At 46.3% G+C, this 24565-nt stretch overlaps 1 protein-coding gene across 2 annotated transcripts in view; it reads left to right on the plus strand.

Moving 5' to 3' along the window:
• Nucleotides 1–11114: 11114 nt before the first annotated feature.
• Nucleotides 11115–24565, plus strand: part of LOC116984358 (tubby protein homolog) — a 66977-nt gene continuing 53526 nt past the window's right edge. The window contains exon 1 of one of the 2 annotated variants that reach the window (XM_033038511.1): nt 11115–11441. In XM_033038511.1, the coding sequence (XP_032894402.1) occupies nt 11395–11441 (47 nt within the window). In that variant the 5' untranslated portion in view covers nt 11115–11394. The remainder of the gene's footprint in view (nt 11442–24565) is intronic. The other variant, XM_033038512.1, reaches the window with a different exon arrangement.

Below are 24565 nucleotides of genomic sequence, written 5' to 3' on the forward strand. Positions count from 1 at the left end.
TTTCAGGCTGAGTTCGGGCCGAAACGTTGCCTATTTCCTTCGCTCCATAGATGCTGCTGCACCTGCTGAGTTTCTCCAGCATTTTTGTCTACCTTCGATTTTCCAGCGACTGCAGTTCCTTCTTAAATATCTTTTAAGTCTTCTTTTGAAAGTCGAGACAATTTTAATTTCTGCCACACACTTGTTGGCTGGGAGGATTAGATGTGAAGCTAGGAAGCTGACGTGAGTCACCCACCATCCCAACAACCCCACCGTCACCAACAGCAACAACCTGGCTCCCACAACGCTAACACAGCTGGGAATCTGGAGTACATACTGACAAAAACAGAGCGGTGAAGAGTCACAAACCTGCCACACTCACGCTCATTAAAATCCCATTGAACCCCTGCCATTGGGAAGAAGGTAGACGTGTCTGAAAACTGCAACCTCCAGGTTCAGGAACAGCTTCTTCCCAACAACCATAATGCCCCTGTCCCACTTAGGAAACCTGAACGGAAACCTCTGGAGACTTTGCGCCCCACCCAAGGTTTCCGTGCGGTTCCCGGAGGTTGCAGGTGGTTGCCGGAGGTTGCAGGTAGTGGAAGCAGGTAGGGAGACTGACAAAAACCTCCGGGAACCTCCGGGAACCGCACGGAAACCTTGGGTGGGGCGCAAAGTCTCCAGAGGTTTCCGTTCAGGTTTCCTAAGTGGGACAGGGGCATAAGGCTATTGAACACGAACAACACCAACTACATTTCTTATGAACTGTCTTGGTTGCACTCAGCACTTTGGCCTTTTGTGTAGGAAGGAACCGCAGATACTGGTTTAATCCGAAGGTAGACACAAACTGTTGGAGTAACTCAATGGGACAGGCAGCATGTCTGGGTAGAAGGAGGGGGTGACATTTTGTTTTGGCCTTTGGTTTTGTTTGCCCTCATATTATTATTTTTTTATACATTGAACTTTTTTGTTTGTATTATCATGTTATCTGTTGAGTTCTGTGTTTACAACTGCACCAAGTAAGAATTGCATTGTTCTGTTTTGGTACATTTGACAATTAAACACGTAACATATACTTGGCTTAATGGATAGAGCAACACTTCATCTTCTGTCCAAATTAGTAATGTGCTTAGACAACAAATCAGTTTGAAGTCCACATGCTGCCAACCTTACTCTTGGATTAGGTTGGCTTCTGGCCCCGTTATAACTTCTGCAATGTTAATGTTTCCAGCTGGAGCAGATGGATGAGCAGGGGGGAGAGAGTGGAGGTGATGGTGGCAGCTGGTGGTGGGTTGGTGCAGAGGGTGGAGGTTCCTCCCCTTCACTGAAGAAAGCAGAAGGCTTGGTTTTCCTGCAGAGTATGAATCACTTATTAAAGTACAGTTTTCAAAGCCACGAGTTCACTTTCATAAATCATCAATCATTAAATTAATAGAGTATATTATTTTTGTATTTTATGAGAATGTGGATTCAGCTTTCACAAACTCTGGAAGAAGGTACTTGGACCACAACCCATTGTCCAGTCTGTGCTGTGGTTCTGTGAGAAGCTGAGGCCATTGTGTAACCTTCAATGTGTGGAAGATCTTTATTGATGGACTTGCTTGAATGTCAAAACCCAGCTCCCTGCAGTTCAGGCTGTTGGTAAAGAGGGTAGTGAAGATAGGGGAGACCTTCTGATGGACTGAGAAGGAAGGAAGTCTGCAACACAGGAGCTTGGGGCTCAGAGAACCCCTCTTGGTTCCCATCCGGAAAGTCATCTTTGGTGGTCTTGGTGAGTTAGTGATGGTGAGTTGGTTAAAGAGTTCCAAAACTATGAGTTATTGTTAAGGCTGCTGTCATTGTCTGTTGGAAGTCTCGTTCTTTGCCCAAAATTACTGTTTATAAATGAGCAAAAAACCTTATGACTAGTCAAGGAAATCTCCTTGATATATTTTTAGAAATGTTGAATGTAAAGGAATGAAGTTTGGAGTTGGGGCATTATCCAAGTGTTCTGCCAGCTACACAAGGCATTGTATCCGCCAGAAAAAGTTATTCCCCAACGTGGTTACATTCGCAAATTGTTGGGAACTATTTGCAGAAAGCTAAAAATTATCTGGTGGATACAACTTGGTATAACATTGAGTGGTGCCTGCACCATTCATTGATGCCCCCCCCCCCCCCCCCCCCCCCGCATGATGGGGAGCCCAGGTCACTGCTCTGTCCATCTGACACTGCACTTTGGGTGTAGCTACAACTATATAAACCAGATGCTGTTTGATTATTTGGAACTGAAGTTGAAAAGTGTCAGTGTGCTGCAGAAACATGCAGTGTTAGCTCCTGCTGGCTGGCAAGCATTGCGATTCATTAATTTCCGCTGCAGAATGTGCCTGTGCCCCAGCTTGTGGTCTTCCCGTTGTGAAGTAGAGAACAGCCCAGATTCAAAAGGCTCAGGATACACGCCATTAAGCACAATGTGAACATTTAAACAGAACTCACTCTTGAAAGTGAAATCACTGTTGCAGCGTATCAGTTGGGAATTACTTCTAGTTTATCCGAAAGGTGATTGATTCTCAAACTACTAACAAGCAATTTAATGTAAGTGGAAACAATCCGATAAAAAGTAACGGCAGAGAGACATTTAAATACTCGAGGGGAAGATTTCCCCTGTATAATGTGTGTAACTAAATGGTAACTGCATACTTTATACAGGGATTTATGACATTGTTATTCGTAATAGATAAAGAATATCCTCAGCCTCAGAGGTGTACGCCTGTTATTTCTCCTTGTACCTGTTTTGACTTGAGGTTTTATGGATAATTTTTAGCTTTATGCAAATAGTTCCCAACAATTTGCGAATGTAACCACGTTGGGGAATAACACTCTAGATAGACCACAGTCACACCGCCATTGTATGCCCATTAACAGCAATGATGAGATGGAGTATAGAAATGGGATGGGGAGCCTTGTAACACAGTGCCAGGACAAACACTTAGCTCGTATCAGTAGCAAGATGAACGAGTTTGCCTGAGAAAGTGAAGAGGTGAGCACAACACTGTCCTCATCTATGGAGCAGCAGTGGGATGGTCAACGAGTTCAAATGCCTACCACCCTGTCCAATCCTTCTCTGTCTTCTCCCTTCTGGGAGAAAATACAGAAGCCCCACTGCTATCGGACTCCTGAACCACTCATCACTACCACGTACACTAAACTATATTTCATCTAGTTATTATTTCATTGTACTTTATTTTTTTTCTGTATGATTTCAGATCTGTTTTTCACTTACTGTTAAATTTGTGCTGCATTTAGCATTTACTCAAGGAATGACATTGCCCACTGATGTGTATTTAGGGCTATAGGGCTTTATTCTCTGGAGCGCAGAAGGTTAAGGGGGGACTTGATAGAGGTCTTTAAAATGATGAGAGGGATAGACAGAGTTGACGTGGATAAGCTTTTCCCACTGAGAGTAGGGAAGATTCAAACAAGGGGACATGACTTGAGAATTAAGGGACAGAAGTTTAGGGGTAACATGAGGGGGAACTTCTTTACTCAGAGAATGGTGGCTGTGTGGAATGAGCTTCCAGTGAAGGTGGTGGAGGCAGGTTCGTTTTTATCATTTAAAAATAAATTGGATAGTTATATGGACTGGAAAGGAATGGAGGGTTATGGTCTGAGCGCAGGTATATGGGACTAGGGGAGAATACGTGTTCGGCACGGACTAGAAGGGTCGAGATGGCCTGTTTCCGTGCTGTAATTGTTATATGGTTATATGGTTATATGGTATGACAATGAACCTCTCCGAATCTGATGTTTCCATCATCTTCTGACTTTTGTCCTTCAAAGCTTTTGCAGAGTGGGAGAAACCTTTAACAACTTGTTTGTGAAAGAGATTTCTCGAGTCAGAAATATTGGTGACAGGGAGAAGCTCGGGATTAAGCCTCGTGCCATCAAGTGCAGTAACTCAGAAAACTTCAGAAGCTGAAATGTTCTGGAGAAGCATATTTGACCATGGTTATCGCCCTGGGAAACTTCAAAATTTTGCTATTTTGTGGAACTGAGTGAATGATTGGTCATTGGTGTTACTTTTGAGTACTTTAGTGTGGAAACAGGCCCTTCGGCCCACGCACATTACTATCCTGCACACACTAGGGACTAGGGATAATTTACACATACACAATTTAAAAATACACCATATACCTGTACGTCTTTGGAGGAAACTGAAGATCTCAGAGAAAACCCACGTGGTCATGTACAAATTCCGTACATAGTCGGGATCGAACCCGTGTCTCTGGTGCTGCAAGGGCTGTAAGGCAGCAACTCTACCGCTGTGCCACTGTGAGAACTGGTGAGAACTGTTTCTTCTGCTGAAGTATGTTGTTAAAAATGCAGTTGGAGCAAAAATCACACTAAGGTATTTAGTCTCACGGGAACGATTGTTAATATTTGGGAAACAAGGGTTGGATGTGTCTGAAGAAGGGTCCAGTCTGAAGAAGAGTCCATCTGAAGAAGGGTCCCTTCTGGAGACATCCCGAAACATCATTCATCCTTTTTCTCCAGAGATGCTGCCTGACCCGTTGAGTTCCGCCAGCACTTAAGGATGAACTGCTCCTTGGGATGAACTGCTCCTGGGAAATGGACATGGTCCACCTTCCAGTCATGGTTTGTAAGGTCATTGTCATCATTGCCTTCATGGACACATCATAGCATTAGATCCCTGCTGTAGTTTGGAACGGGAAAAGCTTAAGATATATTTTGGCCAATTAAATCAGGAAAATAATAGCATTTTTGGAAATTTCCCTTTAAGCTGCTCCCATTTCAGTTTCTATTTAACTTTATCAAGTGTGTGTTTGAGAGAATTTACATTAAGTTTCTGGCCATTTTCCCCCCAAAACCAATGATGATTTAGTATATTTTCTAAATGTAATCACATGTATATAAGTATAGATTTATAACAATAAATGTTAGTGCCCTGTGTGATTGTAGAGCAAGGGGAAAAAAATCAACTGTTATACCATAAGTGTGGTGGAAGGATTGTAACTCTAGATCATAATTTAGAAGCAATACATATTAATTACACTTAATGCATGTTCAAGTTGTTAAGTTTCCCCTTGTTGGCACAGCTGTCCACATCTACACACTGTATGCCACAAGGTGATGTACTTCCAGTCTGTGGCTCCTGCTTCCATAAATTGTGGCCATGAAGCTGATGAGACGATTGTGAATGAAATCACCATGGGTTCCCTCAGGCGGCGAGGAATTAAAACTCGGTGCCATCAGAGATATCAATTTCACTGCATTCCTGAGTCCTGCCTCCATTGGTATACTCTGACTCGTTGCCCCCTTTTACAAGAGTGTCTATATCATGGAACATACATAGATACTTGAGGTATTTTTTAGAAAAAGGAAGGTAAGGCAGATACTGTTGAACATAGAACATAGTACAGCGGGAACAGGCCCTTCAGCCCACAATGACTCTGCCGCACAGGCCAGCACAGTGGCGCATCATAGAGTTGCTCCCTCACAGCGCCAGAGACCCGAGTTCGATCCTGACTACAGGTGCTGTCTGTATGGAGTTTGTACGTTCTCCCCGTGACCTGCGTGGGTTTTCTCCGAGATCTTCTCCAAAGACGTCCAGGTTTGTAGGTTAATTGGCTTGGTATAAATGTAAAATAGTCCCGAGTGTGTGGCATATTGTTAGTGTGCGGGGACTGCTGGTCGGTGCTGACTCGGTGGGCTGAAGGGCCTCCTCCTGCCCTGTAACTCTAAACAAAATAAAATGTTGCCATTGTCCAGCTGAGCAATATGAGGGGTTAGGAATGAATGTTGTGTGTGTTAGAAATCCTCATGTGTATCAAACACTTCCAGTGTACTAGAAATAAATAAATGCTTCTTCTTTAACACAATATCTTTTCAAAGCATAGAATATACATAGAACATGGAACCCAAAGGGCGGTGAGTTGGTAGTGGAGGCAGATACGACAGTGGCATTTAAGAGACTTTTGGATAGGCATATGGATATGCAGCAAATGGAGGGATATGGTTCATGTACAGGTAGATAAGATATGGTTGGAAGGAACTACAAATGCTGGTTTACACCGACAAACAGATACAAAATAATGGAGTGACTCAGCAGGACGGGCAGCATCTCTGGATAGAAGGAATGGGTGACGTTTTGACTTGAGATCCTTCTTCAGACCTGAAACGTCACCCATTCCTTCTATCCAGAGACGCTGCCTGTCCTGCTGAGTTACTCCAGCATTTTATGTCTATCTTTTTAAAAGGTATGGTCTTGGCATCATGTTCGGCAGAGACATTGTGGGCCAAAGGGCCTCTTCTTGTACTGTACTGTTCTATGTTCTATGAAACATCGAATATAGAACAGTACAGCACAAGGGGAAGCCCTTCGGCCCACAATGTCTGTGTTAGATAGAAATAGATCAGGCTTGTTATTGGGTTTTAAATCATGGAAGAAGTTCATGGAGGAAGAAGAATTGTGCATTTATACACTACATACAATAGTGACATTTCAGAGGATTTGGATATGCAGAGAATGGAGGGATATGGATTATGTGCAGGCAGATAGATTATTTTATCTAGGCATCATGTTCACCATAGACATTGTGAGCTGAAGGGCCTGTTCATGTGCTGTATTGTTCTATGTTCAACTGTATCTGCCTTACATTCTCTTCAGAGCTCCGAACAATACACCCGGCATTCTCCGTGAAGTCCCTAGGTGGACGAGTTTCCATTCATTGAGAATGTGCCATGACTTCAAAATATCAAGGAGACAATTGATTGAAGTGTAACAAAGAGTTTTATAGTTTTAACAAAAGGTGTCAGACCAGAATTTAGTTTAGTTTAGAGACAGAGCATGGAAACAGGCCCTTTGGCCCACGTATCCATGCCGACCAGTGGTCACCTGGACCAGAGTACACTCATTCTATCCTACACACTGGAGACAATCTACAGTTGACCTATAAACCTGACGTACAAACTCTGTACAGACAACACCTTAGGCAGGATCCAACCCGGGCCTCTGGCGCTGGGAGACAGTAACTCTACAGCTGCACCACAGTGCTGCCCCAAAGTTGTTAAATCTGCTTCTCTCTCCACAGATGGAGTTGGACCTATTGGTTGTTTTAGCATTCTTTATTCCAGTTTCTCAGCATCTGCAGATTTTTCATCCCTTGATTCTTCAGCATCACTGTGTTACTCTCACTGGGGGGGGAGGGGACAGGGAACAAAGCGTGGAGCAGGAAGGGAAGGGGTAGGAAGGGGGGCAGGGGAGAGGCAGGAAAGGGTGGCGTTGGGAGCGGAGGGGCAGGGCAGGAAGCAGAGGGGCAGGAAGGGGAGGAGTGTGGTTTGGCGGGGAGGGATGGAGAGGAGGTTAGAAGGTTAGGGTACCCGGTAGGAAGGTGAGGGAAGAGATGGGGAGGGGAGGGGCAGGAAGGGGATGGGTGGGAGGAGAGCAATGGGGTGTTGAGGTTAGGGGTGGGGAGTTGAAGGATGGGAGATGTGGGGTGTGGTTGGGACAGGAGGGGTGGGAGTTGATAGTAGGGGTTATGAGGTAAACGCTGGGGAGAAGAGGGGCGGGGAGGTGAGGGGTCAGGAGATAAGGATGAAGGGAGGGGTTGAGAAGGGGAGGTGAGGGACAGGGAGAATGTTGGGAGCCGGAGAGACATTGTCACTTCACAAAACTGGTTGCACAAGATGTGATTAAATATCCAGTTGTTTCTCTTCCTTTAAATCTATTTACCAACCTCAGGTGTATCTTGGTGCCTCGTGGAACCAACAAGCTTCCACTGGGTACACAAAATTGCTGGAGAAACTCAGCGGGTGCAGCAGCATCTATGGAGCGAAGGAAATAGGCGACGTTTCGGGCCGAAACCCTTCTTCAGACTGCAAGCTTCCACTGGGAACTGGGATCTTGTACTTTGGGAACTGGGATCTTGTACTTTGGGAACTGGGATCTTGTACTTTGGGAACTGGGATCTTGTACTTTGGGAACTGGGAACTTGCACTTTGGGAACTGGGAACTTGTACTTTGCATAACTTGATGTACTAAGGGATCTTGGGGTCCAAGTTCATAACTCGCTGAAATCAGCAACACAAGTAGATAGAGCAGTAAAGAAGGCATGTGGTATGCTAGCCTTCATCGGTTGGGCCATTGAAAATAAGAGTCAGGAAGTCAGATTTATAGGAGTGTGGTTAGACTGTATGTGGAGTATTGTGTGCAGTTCTGGTCACCCCAATGCAGGAAGAATGTGGAGGTTTTAGAAAGGATGCAGAGAATCCTTACAAGAATGATGCCTGGATTAGGGGATATTGACTACAAGGACCCTATCCGCATTCTCCAGAGATGCTGCCTGGCCGGCTGAGTTACTCCAGCACTCTGTGACTTTATCTGGGAGTGATGTAGCGTTGATCCCACATGCATTGATCCTCACTCCTGGAGTGGGTTATTCTGGATGTTTCCTGCCATGGTTTGTAACACTTCCCCTGACAGGTGGCCTGGCCTCACACAGAGCCACCATCTCACCTTGTACCTCACGTGAGCTTGTCCAACCTTCTCTCTCTGGATCCTCTCCCTGCAGTGGCTTGGGGACTGTGTGAATATGTGTGTGTGTGTGTGTCTATTTGTGTGAATGTGATGGTGGGGGTGAGTGGGAGTGCATGTGTCTGAGCGTGTCTCTATTTGTGTGAGTGTGTGTGTCTATGTGATTGTTAGTGTGCGTCTATGTGAGTGTGTGCGCGTCTTTATGCTTGTGTGAGTGTGTCTGTGTGTGTGTGTATGTGAGTGTCTGTGTCTGTGCAAGTGAGTGTGTGTGAGTGTGTCTGTGTGAGTGTCAATTTCCCCCCACATCCCAAAGACGTGCGGGTTTGTAGGTTAATTGGCCCTCTGTAAATTGCCCCTAGTGTGTAGAGAGCAGAAAGTGGGATAACATTGAACTAGTGTGAATGGGTGATCGATGGTCAGTATGGACACAGTGGGCTGAAGGGCCAGTTTCTGCTCTTAAACCCAGGAATTGCCTTCACAGCTCCTGTGCCTTACCAACACACAGAACTCCTCATATAATTATTTAGCAATGAATATCCTTATTAGAGGGTCCCTTATAGTAAAGATCCAAAATGAACATTCCTATTTCTGGAGGTATAAAGCCCCCACCGTGTTGCTCAGACTTTCAGCACCATTTCATCAGCGGCTGCCCAAATTTCTCATCGTAACTTGTGACGCTATATCAGAAGCTCAGTCACCTGTAACGTTATCTGTTTCTCCCTCCACAGAAGCTGACATTTCAGCTGAACATTTCCACCATTTTCTCTACCAATTTGAGATGTCATCTTTAGCAGAATTTTGTGTATGTGCATAGATTTATGGTAATGGTTTTAACCGTTACATCATAAAAGTGGGTGAGTATTAGTGTAGGAAGGAACTGCAAATGCTGGTATTTACCAAAGATAGACAGAAAGTGCTGGAGTAACTCAGTGGGTCAGGCAGCATCTCTGGAGAAAAAGGATGGTTGACGTTTCTGGTTGGGACCCTTCTTAAATTGTGAAGAGGGGTCCTGACCTGAAACGTCACCTATCTAAGTTCTCCAGAGATGCTGCCTGGCCCACTGAGTTACCCCAGCACTTTGAGTTCATCTTGAGTGAGTATTAGTCTGATATCATTGAACAGATCAAGATGATGGTAGATTACTTATCATTGCCTTTCTGGTGAGACAATTGATGCAATGGAGATGGATTGGGCAATGGTTGTCCACTGTGTAGTCCCTGTAGAGAGCTGGGGACAGGTTTGACGGGCTAAATGGCCTCTTCCTGCAGCCAATTTTCAAAACATACGACATACTCTGCTTGAACCTGATTCATATTTCTAGATGCCCTTGCAGTTAAATGAATATCGTTCCCTTGCCATGGGAAAGTTGTTGCAGTGACTGGTAAATAGAGAGATCATTGGTTTGAGAATCTGTTGCCATTCTTTTATCAAACATCTCACCCAAGACCAAACATAGAAGTTTACACCATCTTTGAAGCTTATTTATCTCACTGGGACCAGAAATATTAGTCTACCATTCTCTACCATTCCTTCATTGTCTGCTTTAAGATTTCTCCCACCTCTGTCCACCTCTCCCCTCTACACTTTAGTCATCATAACCTCCCTATACATCTTCAATATGTTCATCAAAGCCCTCACTGTTACCTCCTGTACTGTGTCCCCTAGATTAGTTTAACTTGGCATCATGTTCGGCACAGACATTGTGGGCCGAAGGGCCTGTTCCTGTGCTGTGCTGTTCTATGTTCTATGTCTTATATTATTTGGTAGCCTTTTCTTCAGATTCATTCCTGGTCCCATTAATTCTTCCTCACTGGTTCATTATACATCCTGTGCTTTGTTATGATATTGTGCGGCATTGTTAGCCGTTGTTTTATCATTTCCATCTATTTTAAATGGTGCAACTTCCAGGCTGCTATCAATAAACCGCTCACTTTACACTTGTCCAACCGATGGGTTAGAATCACTTGCTCACAAGAAGTGCAGGTGCATGTACAGTGCCTTAAGATCTTTAGAGAATATTTATTTCCGTTTTATTTGAAGAACCATCTCATTATGTGCGTGCTCTGTCTGTTCTAAATACTTGTAATTTGTAACATAAAATATCCTTGAAGAATTTTACTCTATTAGTCAATACTCTATACTCAATTGGAATTGCTACATCTAGTTATTTTGGTGTGTGATGCTTACAATGAAAAAATAAACAATACATATGAATGAGAAATAATATTAGGAGATATACAGTCACTTTATTGCAGATTTTTCCTGCTTTTAAATATAAAACATCCCAGGAGATCAAAGTATATTTATTGATGCTCTCTGTAGCAACATTCTGCCTCAGTTTCCATGTGGATGAATGACTCACCTGAAATTAATTCATATTTTGATATAACAAAGGAATATTTTCTGGGGATGCATAGGCATAATCTAACAAAAAGCTTCTCAGACATCAAAGCTGGCTGGATTTGAATTGCAGCAAAGCTTGTTTTGTTCATTTGTGTATTATCTGAGCGTTTGGCTGTGCAGATTGCTTGCTGGGAACAGAGAGAGAGAGAGCGAGAGAGAGAGGTGGAGAGAGAGAGAGAGGGGGGGGGAGAGGGGAGAGGGAGAGACAGAGACAGTGTCAGTGTGTGTGCTTCCACAGTGTAAGGAACGGCTGCTGAAGGTGTGGCTTGTCGACTCCCAGCTCACCCTCTCTCTCTCTCTGCCTGTGTGTGTGTGTGTGTGTGTGTGTGTGTGTGAGTACCTGGCGCTGGCTGTGAAGTTGAAGATTTTGAGCAGTGCTGGCTGGATGATGCTTGAATCGGGGCAGATGTCCTCCAGTAGCCGGACCGTGGGATCACTACTTCAGGTCACAGGCCTTTGTGCTGAACAGCCGACAGCTGATGTTGATGATGAGTTCTAGGCATCTCTCAGACTGGATCCATTACAGGTAACGGGCATGTGCTTCTCTTCCCCACAATCAATGCTTGTTGTCCACATTAAACAATAATCTGGATTGTGGTTTGAAAGTGTGGCTTCTATCTTGCATCTATCTAAGCCGTGCAAGCTCAGTGTGATCTCATCTCGCTGTTGCTTTGTACTCCGTTAAACAATGATCTCAAGCTGTTCCCTTCAGCTCCGACTGTCTGTCTGTCTATGCCGGTGAAATGAACTAGAAATGGGGTTTTACCGGTTTAATGAGGGTCCTTTCCCAGGGGGAAGACATTGTCCCCTTCGCAAAGTGGTTGCCTCTAAAGGTGGCCACTGCTTATTTATAACAAAACCAAACACGGTTTTTATTTTATTTGCGGTAGAATTGAGGAAAATGTGAAGAGCCATGTGTCATTGTCATCAGTGTGATGTCATGAGCAGGCGACAATATCATGCATTGAGCTGGAGCTTGTGTCTTTTCATCACTTCATTCGCTTCATTGTTTGCAGGACTTAATTTTTCATTAATTACAAACATTAACTGGTGTTTTTTTCGTGGCTCTGCTTTCTGCTGGTTTAGTTCAGCAAAAGCCCAGCCTTGTAGGATGTTTACACATTTAAACTGGTTCCTGAGCGAGTGTACTACTGCACAGTTCTATTTGTATGTGCACTATTCATATAAACCTTTACAGTTGTGTTTCCTAAACATCGATCAGATTTTTGGAAACTTTCAATCTATTGTTGTTTTAAATAAAACTTGCTTTTCTGAAAGTATCGTGGCTTCAGTTGGCACAGCCCTGCAAGGAGGTGGTGTGTGTAAAGCTGCAGCATCGGTTTGCAAGACTTGCAGTTTTCCAGGGACATCCGTCCTCTGGCCAGTGCAAGACTGGTCTGACTCCTTGCTGCACTGGGCAGGAGCGGTGATAGGCCAGGTTTCAGCAGACCTGCTCCAGGGGGGAGATGTCTAATTGCCTCTGGTCCTCCCTGTGCGAGTGTGGGGTCGTGTGGTCAGCACCTTCACATCTCCGCTGGACCGTTGCCCGAGGAACCTCATGGTCATGGCAGCGAGGCGCTCTCATCGCCTATTCTGGCCAAGATCTGGCTCCTTCCTCAGTGCCTGAGAGTCAGAGAGCAGCAACATGACCTCTGGATGTAGTCCCAGAGAGGGCCAGGTGAGAGTGAGTGTGAGTGTGAGTGTGTGAAAGTCTGTGTGAGTGTGAGTGTGAGTGTGTGTTTGAGTGTATGTGTCAGAGTGAGTGACTGAGTGAGTGTGTGTGAGTGTTTGTGTATGTGTGTGAGTGTTTGTGTATGTGTGTGAGTGTGAGTGTGTGTGTGTGAGTGTTTGTGTATGTGTGTGAGTGTGAGTGTGTGTGTGTATGAGAGCGTATGTTTGAAAATGTGTTAGCGTGAAAGTGTGTGAGTGAGAGAGAGAGTGCGTGAGTGAGAATGGGTGAGTGTGAGAATGTGTGAGAATGTGTGTTTGAGTGTGTTTGAGTATGCGCATGAGTGTGTGCATAAGTGTATGTGCATGGGTGTGTGAGTGAGAGTGTGTATGCATGAGGGTGGGAGTGTGTGTTTGAGAGTGTGTGTGTGCATGAGAGTGTGTGTTTGTGCAAATGTGCATGTATGAGAGTGTATGTAAATGCATGTTAGTGTGTGCGACTGTGAATGTGAGTGTGTTCATATGTGTGTGTGTGTATGTGACTGTACATATGTGAGTGTGTGTCTGTGCGTGTGGACTTTATTTGTTGAAGCCATTCGTTTCCATTTGTTGATACTAATGTTGGGAGCCTGACTTCTGTCCATTGCAATCATCAGTAAAACGCATTGTTCTTCAAATGACTGTGACCAGCGATGATCCTGCATAAATTCAGTCAATTACCCATCATCTGACCTGTGGAAGTGAAGGATCTGAACATTCTTATTAAAAGGTTGAAGCTGTTTATCTCTCCCCTCTCTCCAGTATCGCTAAATTGATTTGGACCATTGCCTTTTGTAGTGAGTGATTAATTCAAAGCTCTCTCGTGTCCCCGTGGAGTGCGGGCTTCATTCATTGTCACCAAAATAGAAATAACAACAGTCTGACTCAGGCAAGATACCGAGTAAAGATAAGGCTGCAAACATTCAGACTGAACATTCACAACTCTGCACCCGCCAGTTAAATTCACCGGATGCCTTCTTTATTGAGTTCCCACTGTAGAGTAATTGAGGCCAAATAAATAGAATGGGTCAGAATTCTGTCCATTACAATTATGTACAGAATGCAAGGTATTACAGAATATTCACAGTCAGCCTCTCCAATGTTCATGTGGAACGAGTCCTTTGAAGAATGAGGAAACAAGGAACTGCAGATGCTGTGTACAAAAAAAAGGACACAAAGTGCTGGAGTACCATTGGTGGCCACTCAGCGGGTCAGGAGGACGTTTTAGGTCTTCAGACTCAACAAGTCCTTTGATGGGCTTTTCGAAGTTACATTTCTGATTGAGATGTTCTGAGATTTTCAAAGTCTGTCCCATGATGTGAAGTTGCTGCCTCTGCCTCCCACACCCCTTCCCTTGCTGTCTCCACATCTGTAACGCTAATCACATTGGCAACTGAGGTCCTGGATTCAAAGGACATGGGACGTGGGAGGGTCAGGTTTAACCTCACTCATAAAACTCATCTTGAAATAACTGGAGCCGCGGCCAACAACTATGGGACAGGCTGGCAGCTTCTCGGCCTTGAAGGCCCAACCCAAAGACGTGGGAATGACGGCCTCATGATCCGTCCCCGTGGGCCGACTGTACAAAGGGCCTGACCACAGGGAGCGACAACACCATGCTCTGACAGCAAGGCCCAACCCAGGCTGACAGCCTGCCCTTGGGCACCGGGGCCTGACAGAGAGGCCTGACCAGGGCCGACAGCTTGACCTCAGGGAATACTCGACAGCACGGCCTGACAGCAAGGCCCAACCCAGGCTGACAGCCTGTCCTTGGGCACCGCGGCCTGACAGAGAGGCCTGACCAGGCCCGACCGGGCCGACAGCTTGACCTCAGGGAATACCCGACAGTATGGCCGACAGCCTGGCCCTCCACAGCACCCAACAGCGAAGCCTGGCCCTGACCTGAAGCACCACTTCCCCAGGAGGTGACAGATGCAGTGGACTGCAGTCAGAAACAACAAGGTCTCAAGTTCCCCCTTCCTTAGCACGGTGCATCTGACCTGAAGCATCATCTATTCTTTTTCTCCAGAGATGCTGCCTGACCAACTGAGTTACTCCAGCACTGTGTCTATCTTTGGTATAAACCAGCATCTGCAGTTCCTTCCTACGCATGATGCCTGTATTTTTTGGGTTGTTGAAAACCAGAAAACCAGATCCGGAAGTGGCGGCGCTGGTGAACGGCTGCGGCTCGCCTGCAGTCCATTTGTCTTTACTTTTTTGTGTCGTCTTTTTTCGTTTTGTCTAGTTAAGATTTTGTTTTTTAGGTTGTGTTTATGTGGGGGGGGGGGGGGGTTGAAACGGGGTTTGCTGTCTCTCCCTTTTGGGGAATGCGACTTTTTTGTCGTATCCCCCTTCTCTGCCTCCGTCTGCGCTGAGGCCTAATGGCGGAACTGGCGACCTCGAGACTCCGGAGGCAGCCGGTCAGGACTCACCCTGTGCTCGCTCCCGTGAGGGCGGCCCAGCTCGGGGCTGGAACGGTGCTCCCGTGAGGGGCTATGACGCTCCCGTGAGGGCGGCCTGGCGAGGGGCTGAGACTCTCTCGTGAGGGGCTGTGGCGCTCCCGTCGGAGCGGCCCATCCCGAGGGTGGAATGGCGCTCCCGTCGGAGCGGCCCAGCTCAAGGGAGGAATGGCACTCCCGTCGGAGCGGCCCAGCTCAAGGGAGGAACGGCACTCACGTGAGGGCGATCCGGTTCGGGGCTGGAACAGTGCTCCGGTGGCTGGGACGGCGTTCTGGTGGCGGTGACCTGAGTCCGGGGTTCAGCCGCGGGCCGGTGGCTGCGTCCGCTGGACTGGAGGGCGGCAGCTTCGACCACCCCCGGGCCGCGGTGTTTGAGCCAGCCCGTTTACGGGGTTCGGTGAGCCGCGGGACTGTTTGTGCCATCGCCCGGTGGGGAATCGCCTCAGCGCAGAGGGAGAAGAGGAGGGAAGAGACTGCAGCCCTAAGATTTTTGCCTCCACCACAGTAAGGAGGTGCTTGGAGGATACACTGTGGTGGATGTTAATTTGTGTTTATTGTTGTTTATTATTGTTTGATTGTATGTATGACTGCAGGCACGAAATTTCGTTCAGACCGTAAGGTCTGAATGACAATAAAGGAATTCAATTCAATTATTTGAGGACTGGAGATGTGTTCAATGAGCAGCCTGGGTATTAGCAGCACTGCAGGCCAGTAACGGGCTCAGTCTGAGTGGAAGGTAGCTGTTGGAAATCAACTGGTAGCAATGATCTGCTGCGGATAAAACAACATCTACTCTTTTATTCAGGTGAGACTAGGTTTTGATGTTAAAGATGTAACCTTCCAAATGTGTACTTGTGACCAAAGTCGCGCTGTCAAAAGGAAATACATTTTCAAAAGGTTTCTTGTGATGTTTCTTCAAAAGTAATAAAATATTGAATTGCAAACACAGATTAAGATATCACAACAAACAGAAGGTTGCAGTTTAACAGAAAATCCCAGCTGTGGGCATAATAGTCATGCTCATAAGGCATAGGAGCAGAATTAGGCCCTTCAGCCCATCGAGTCTACTCTGCCATTCAATCATGACTGACCTATTTTCCCTCTTATCACCATTCTCCTGCCTTTTATCCATAACCCCTGACTGGTCGAGAAACTGTCAATCTCTGCTTTAAAAATACCCAATTAATTCCACAGATTCACCAACCTCTGGCTAAAGAAATTCCTCCTTATCTCCTTTCTAAAGGTACATCCTTTTATTCTGAGACTGTTCCCTCCCGCTAGTGGAAACATCCTCTCCATGTTGACTCTATCCAGGCCTTTCACTATTCAGTAAGTTTCAATGAGGTACCCCCTCATCCTTCTAAACTAGTGAGTACAGGCCAGAGCTAATCAAACGCTCATCATTCATTAACCCAATCATCGCAGAGGTCATTCGCCAATATCTGTACATCCTTTCTCGGATATGAGGCCCAAAACTGCTCACAATTTTCCAAATGCGGTCTGACTCTTGGTTAGATGCAGACCGTTCTATCTGCCCAGAGAGTTCACCTCCACTGTTGTGACTGCAGCCTATATCCCTCCTGATGCTAATGCCAAGCTTGCAATGAAAGAGCTGCATACTGCCATTAGCAATCAACAGACTCACAACCCCGAGGCAGCCTTCATTGTTGCGGGTGACTTCAATCACTCCAACCTGAAGACTACTCCCCAAATTCCACCAACATGTCTCCTTCCCCACTAGAGTAGACAAGACACTGGACAAAGTCTACACCAACATGGCTGAAGCTTACAAAGCCATCCCCCTCCCCCACCTTGGTCAGTCTGATCACGTCTCATTGTTCCTGCTCCCTAAGTACTCCCCACTCATCAGACGGGTTAAACCAACTGTGAGGACAGTTAAAGTCTGGTCAGAGGAAGCGGACTTCACACTTCAGCAGTGTTTTGGAAACACTGACTGGAAGGCGTTTGCAGCCCAGGCCACCCTTGACTCCCACACGGACATTGATTCCTACACATCCTCTGTTCTGGACTTTATAAACTCCACCATCAATAGTGTCACCTCCCTCAAACAGGTGACCATATTCCCGAATCAGAAGCCATGGATGAACAGCGAGGTCAGGCTACTGCTGAAAGCACGGGACACCGCTTTCAGGTCAGGCGATGCTCGAGCCTACAGTTCAGCCAGGGCTAACCTGAAGAGGGGCATCAAGAAGGCCAAGCACTGCCATAAGCTCAGGATTGAGGAGCACTTCAACAACAACTCCGACCCCCGACGCATGTGGCAAGGCATCCAGGCCATCACGGACTACAGACCCTCCAACACCACCCCCACATCCAGCGACGCCTCCTTCCTTGAGGAGCTTAACCACTTCTATGGCCGCTTTGACAGGGACAATCTAGAGACAGCCATCAAGGCTGTGCTACCTGCCGATCACCAACCCCTCACACTCACCCCCTACGACGTATTCGTGGCACTGAGTAGGACTAATGCACGTAAAGCTGCTGGCCCTGACGGCATCCCCGGGCGCGTGCTCAGGGCCTGTGCTGCGCAGCTGACAGACGTCTGGACTGACATCTTCAACCTGTCACTTGCCCAAGCAGTTGTCCCCACGTGCCTTAAAACCACCTCCATCGTGCCAGTGCCAAAACACTCCACTGCGGCAAGCCTCAACGACTTCCGCCCAGTTGCACTTACCCCCATCATCACCAAGTGCTTCGAGAGGCTGGTCCTGGCATACCTCAAAAGCTGCCTACCCCCCACACTGGATCCCCATCAGTTTGCCTACCGCAAGAACAGGAGTAAGGAGGATGCCATCTCAACGGCACTTCACTCCGCCCTCTCCCACCTCGACAACAGAGACACTTACGTAAGAATGCTGTTCATCGATTACAGCTCAGCATTCAACACCATTATACCATCTAAACTGATCACCAAACTCGGTAACCTGGGCATCGACCCCTCCCTCTGCAACTGGATACTGGACTTTCTAACCAACAGACCCCAGTCTGTTAGGTTAGACAAGCACACCTCTTCAACCCTCACCCTGAACACCGGCGTTTCACAGGGCTGTGTGCTGAGCCCCCTCCTCTACTCCCTCTTCACCTATGACTGCACACCTGTACATGGTACTAACACCATCATCAAGTATGCAGATGAACAACGGTGATTGGCCTCATCAGCAACAACGATGAGTCGGCCTATAGGGAGGAGGTCCAGCGCTTAGCAGCATGGTGCGCTGACAACAACCTGGCCCTTAACTCCATGAAGACCAAGGAGCTCATTGTAGACTTCAGGAAGTCAAGGGGCGGCACGCACACCCCCATCCACATTAACGGGACGGAGGTGGAACGTGTTTCTAGCTTCAGGTTCCTGGGAGACAACATCTCCGATGACCTCTCTTGGACCCACAATACCTCAACTCTGATCAAGAAGTCTCACCAGCGTCTCTTCTTTCTGAGGAGACTGAAGAAGGTCCATCTGTCTCCTCAGATCCTGGTGAACTTCTACCGCTGCACCATCGAGAGCATCCTTACCAACTGCATCACAGTATGGTATGGCAACTGCACTGTCTCCGACCGGAAGGCACTGCAGAGGGTGGTGAAAATTGCCCAACGCATCACCGGTTCCTCGCTCCCCTCCATTGAGTCTGTCCAAAGCAAGCGTTGTCTGCGGAGGGCGCTCAGCATCGCCAAGGACTGCTCTCACCCCAACCATGGACTGTTTACCCTCCTACCATCCGGGAGGCGCTACAGGTCTCTCCGTTGCCGGACCAGCAGGTCCAGGAACAGCTTCTTCCCGGCGGCTGTCACTCTACTCAACAACGTACCTCGGTGACTGCCAATCACCCCCCCACCCCCCGGACACTTATTATCACTTATTATTATTTATTTAAATCATTTGCTATGTCGCTCTTCCAGGGAGATGCTAAATGCATTTCGTTGTCTCTGTACTGTACACTGACAATGACAATTAAAATTGAATCTGAATCTGAATCTAAAGACTCAGTATTATATCCCTGTTTTTTTATATTCTAGTCCTCACCAAATGAATGCTAACATTGCATCTACGTTCCTTACTAACGATTCAACTTGCAAATTAACTTTTTGGGAATCTTGCACCAAGTTCCTTTGCACCTCCGATTTCTGAATCCACTCCCCATTTAGAATATGGCCTATACTTTCATTCCTATTACCAAAAATGCCTGATCACATACTTTGCTACGTTGTATTCCATCTACCACCTCAGCCCACTCTCCCAACCTGTCCAAGTCCTTCTGCAGAATTCCTGCTTCCTCCACACCATCTGCCCCTCCACCTATCTTCATACCACAAACATGGACACAAAGCCATCAATTCCATCATCCAAATCATTAATATACAACGTGAAGATTAGCGGCCCCAGCACTGATCCTTGCGGAAGACCGCTAGTCACTGGCAGCCAACCAGAAAAAGCCCCCTCTATTCCCGATCTTTGCCTTCTGCCATTCAGCCAACCTTCTATCCATGCTAGTATCTTCCCTTTAATACCACGGGTTCTTATTTTGTTTAGCAGCCTCACCTGTGGCACCTGATCAAAGGCCTTTTAAAACTCCATTTAAACACCATCCACTGACGTTCCTCTGTCTATCCTGCTTTTTACTTCTGCACAGTTCCAATAGATTCGTCAGGCAAGATCTCTCATTCACAAAACCAGACTGATTTCTGTCTATGTTTCATGTGCTTCTACGTTCTAGGGAATTAAGTACTCTGGACACTTCTGCAGACTTCGTCAGTCTGATCTTGTCCTGAAACATTCCCTGTCATTTCCCTGGGGATGATGCTGCTGAGTTACTACAGCACTTTGTATCCTTCCTTTTGCAAGGGATGTTTTTCCAGCTACGGGTAACTGCTGAAAGTGAATGAAGGGATACTGTGAGGGTGAGACAGGTGGTGGGAGAGTGCACAGATCTAGAGGTTGCACCTGAGCAAAGTAAATGAGCTCAATATGAAGTGGGTATAACTCCAGAGAGGAGGAAGTCATTGACGCGTTGCCTGGAGCCCTAGGGACTATTTCAGCATCAGCCAGGATCTTGGTATCTGGATGTTAATTAGCCTGCACAAAGAACCATTTCATCCTGACTCCAGGCCCTTTGTACAACAGCTCTGGCCAGTTGCCATCTAGTTTCCACCAGGCAAAGGTCCACAGAATAAAATTGGCTCCAGATTATCAGAAGATCATTATTACAGTTCAGAACAGTCATACGATGACATGCAGGAAGTAAGAATAATTCTCCAGCAGTTTCTGCCCGAGGAAGGGCCAGCTTGAAGGCAGCTCTCGGGGAAGTTAATTTGACTGTGGATCCATCCAGGTATGCCTTGGATCCACGTAAACGTGATCCACTCTTAGCGTGGTGTGACTGCCATTGAATGTGAATTGGGAATGGGTAATCTGATCCATATTGAACGACCAACAAGGCATCAGCTAACCCATGTGGATGGTTATGGGTTCAGAGAACTGTTGTGACTCAGACAGGCTTTTCGGCCCATTGAGTTTGTGCTGCCTCAATGTACATCAATCTCTTCAGCCTCCTTCTCTGCCGCAGGAAATCATTGGATTTCTTCACTGTTGTTTGAGACGTCTGGTTGATTGTAGCTGAAAGTTTTATTTAAAAGTGACAAGTCTGATTTGTATTGCATTTGATCCTGAGTGTTTTGTCCAGTTAGTGTCCAGATTGATTTAGGATTAATGGGTCTGACTGATTGTGTATTTGATTTGGGATAATGAATCTAATTGGCGTAGAGGTCCACGCGTTGTTTAATAATTAACCGATACAGCCCCGTCAAGCGCTCACGCGCGCGTGAACTACTAATGTGCCGTCGCTCGTGAACACACACGAGTTAACCTCCAACTGTCAAACCTTTGAATTCCAATGGCCCGCGCCCCCCGACCGCGTGATTGGTCGCCCCAGATCACGCCCAGTCCACGCGAGAGTTCGAGCCCGACCAACGACGGTTCGATACCAAAATGGCTCACCCTGCCACATTGATACTGTTTTAGATTAAGGGGAGATCAGATGGATTTGTGCTGTGTTTTATTTAACTGCAATTAGACCGATTTGTGTTCTTCTTCTTGTGTATGGCGTGCATTGTTGTTCTGTTTGATCTTCTGTTTATACATACCATGTTGATTGGATTTGCTGAAACGGGGTGGACCACGTGAAGGTTGCAATCTCACACCCCCCGATTTGTGTTGGATTTGAATAATGTTTCATGTGGTTTTCTGTTCTATTTGATATTGGGAGATTACATTTGTGTGTGTTGTATTTGATCACGGGATGATTACTCCGGTTACTCATCTGATGTGTGTTGTGTTGTGTTTGGTGAGGTGGTGATATATGACCTCTATGCTTTATTTCATGAAGGAGTGCGAGAGAGATCACAATCACATATTAGCCAAGTATGTTTTGCAACATACGAGGAATTTAATTTGCCAAGTCACTCATACAGTACAAATAAAAAGCAACAGAACATACAAAATACATTTTAACATGAACATCCACCACAGTGACTCCTCCACATTCCTCACTGTGATGGAAGGTGAAAAAAAGTTCAAATCTCTTCCTTTCTTTGTTCTCCCACGGTTGGGGGCTCGAGCCCTCCGTTGACGGGACGATCTTGACTCCCGTAGCCAGCGGCGTTTGGGCACTCCGCATCGGGGCAATCAGCTCCTGCATCGGGGGGATGTCAGCTCCCCCTTTCTGGCGATCGAACCCCGCTTCGGGGCTGGTTGAAACACTCGTTGGAGCTTCCCGACTAGTCTCTCCTGAGACTGCGAGCTCCCAATGTAAAGTCCGCAGGCTGTGGTTGGAGCGATCCTAGGCAAGGGATCAGCTCCGATGTTAATCCACGCCCCGCGGTGGGGCTCAAGTCACCCCGAGGAGGCCTCCAGCTCCATCGATGATAGGCTGCAGGGCGACCGGAGATGCGATCCGGAAAATAATCGCATCTCCGCAGGGTAAGAGACTGAAAAAAAGTTTCCCCCGACCCCTTCCTCCTCCCCCCACATAAAACAAACTAGAGAACATTTACACAGACTTTTAACACACTAAAATTTAAAAAGAGAGAAAAAACAGACAGACTGTTGGCGGGGCTGCCAATCGTTCGGCGCCCCTGGTGGTATTGTATGTAGATACAAAATGCTGGAGTAACTCAGCGGGGCAGGCAGTATTTCTGGAGAGAAGGAATGGATGACGTTTTGTGTCGAGACACTTCTTCAGACCTCTGCGTTACTCCATCATTTTGTGTCAATTTTTGGTTTAAACCAACATCTGCAGTTCCTTCCTACACATTGATACTGTATGTGTTCAGACAGGTTCTGCATTAGGTTCTGGGGTGATTAGTCTGAGTGGTACTCTCTTTGATTAAAGAGTGATTAGTTTTATTATGCTGTATTTGATTAAGGGTTTGCTTTGTTTGGACAGTACTCTATTAAATCTAGAAATGATGAGTCTGTTTGGTACTATATTTGATTAAAGGATGATTTGTCAGATTTGTATTTGATTTGATTAAGGAGTGATGTGTAGAATTCTTTTCTGCATTTGGTTTTGGGGAGATTAGTGTCCTTTCTGCTCTTATGGATGGTGGCAAGTTTGGTCTGATTTGTGCTGCATTTAATTTATGGTTGATTAGTCTGATTGGCACAATGTATGATTAAGGAGTCTTGTTGGATTTGAGCTTCATTAGAAGATGGGATGTTTGGTTGGACAAGTGGAGATACTTGGTTGGACACATGGAGATACTTGGATGTATGTGTTGTGTCTAGTTGGATGTTGAAGTGTCTGATTAGACATATTGAAATGTTGGACAAGTCTGATTGGATGTACTGTATCTGATCAATAGCTGCTTATGTTGATTCTGTGTTGCGTTTGATGCAGGGCTGATGTATGAGACTTCTTCTTGCATATGGCGTGGGACAACTTGTTCTATTTGATCTTATTTGATTGTGCACGCCAGGTTGATTGCATTCGTCGAAACAGGGCGGACCAGGTGAAGGTTGCAATCTTCCACCCCAAATGTATGAGACTGGTACTGTGCTTAACTGAGGAATTACCAGCCTGATGCGTGCTACATTTGGGCCAGAGTTGACCAGCCTGATGCATGCTACATTTGGGCCAGAGTTGACCAGTCTGATGCATGCTACATTTGGGCCAGGGTTGACTAGTCTGATGCATGCTACATTTGGGCCAGAGTTGACCAGCCTGATGCATGCTACATTTGGGCCAGGGTTGACTAGTCTGATGCATGCTACATTTGGGCCAGAGTTGACCAGTCTGATGCATGCTACATTTGGGCCAGGGTTGACTAGTCTGATGCATGCTACATTTGGGCTGGAGTTGGCCAGCCTGATGCATGCTACATTTGGGCCGGAGTTGACTAGTCTGATGCATGCTACATTTGGGCCAGGGTTGACCAGCTTGATGCATGCTACATTTGGGCCAGAGTTGACCAGCCTGATGCATGCTACATTTGGGCCAGAGTTGACTAGTCTGATGCATGCTACATTTGGGCCAGGGTTGACCAGCTTGATGCATGCTACATTTGGGCCAGAGTTGACCAGCCTGATGCATGCTACATTTGGGCCAGGGTTGACCAGTCTGGTGCATGCTACATTTGGGCTGGAGTTGACTAGTCTGATGCATGCTACATTTGGACTGGAGTTGACTAGTCTGGTGCATGCTACATTTGGACTGGAGTTGACCAGCTTGATGCATGCTACATTTGGGCCAGGATTGACCAGCCTGATGCGTGCTACATTTGGGCCGGAGTTGACTAGTCTGATACATGCTACATTTGGGCCAGGGTTGACTAGTCTGATGCATGCTACATTTGGGCTGGAGTTGACTAGTCTGATGCATGCTACATTTGGGCCAGGGTTGACCAGCTGATGCGTGCTACATTTGGGCCGGAGTTGACTAGTCTGATTTGTGCTCTCGGTGATTTGGAGCTGACCAGTCGGACATGTACTGTACGGATGGAGGAGATGGGCCTGACATGCTGTGGCTGACTGTGGTGAAATGTCTCCGGTTAACTTGATTTAATGCTGTTTATTGATGTTTTGGGGTGTACCTGATTCAGGAAAGATGAGAATAATTTGACTGCGGATTGATGAGTCTGACGTGAACATTAGATGATGGTGTGTTTAACTGATCGGTGCTGTGTTTGACTGGATCACTCTCATGGCTTCTGTGTTTAATTCTGGAGGAAACTAGTTCCTATTTCTGCTGTGTTTAGTCACATACTTGCTGCATTTGATTAAGAACTGATGTTCTAATTTGTGTTGGATTTGATTAAGTGATTTTTTCAGATTTGTGTAATATTGGATTTATGTGCAATTTACTGGATATGGGCTTTATTTGATTCAGGGGTTTTCAGTTTTATTTCTGCTGTAATTAATTATAGGGAAATTGGTCTCATTGGTGCTGTGTATGAATAGACTACCTTTTGA

Source organism: Amblyraja radiata, chromosome 20 (genome assembly GCF_010909765.2).
Source record: "Amblyraja radiata isolate CabotCenter1 chromosome 20, sAmbRad1.1.pri, whole genome shotgun sequence".
Lineage (NCBI taxonomy): Eukaryota > Metazoa > Chordata > Chondrichthyes > Rajiformes > Rajidae > Amblyraja > Amblyraja radiata.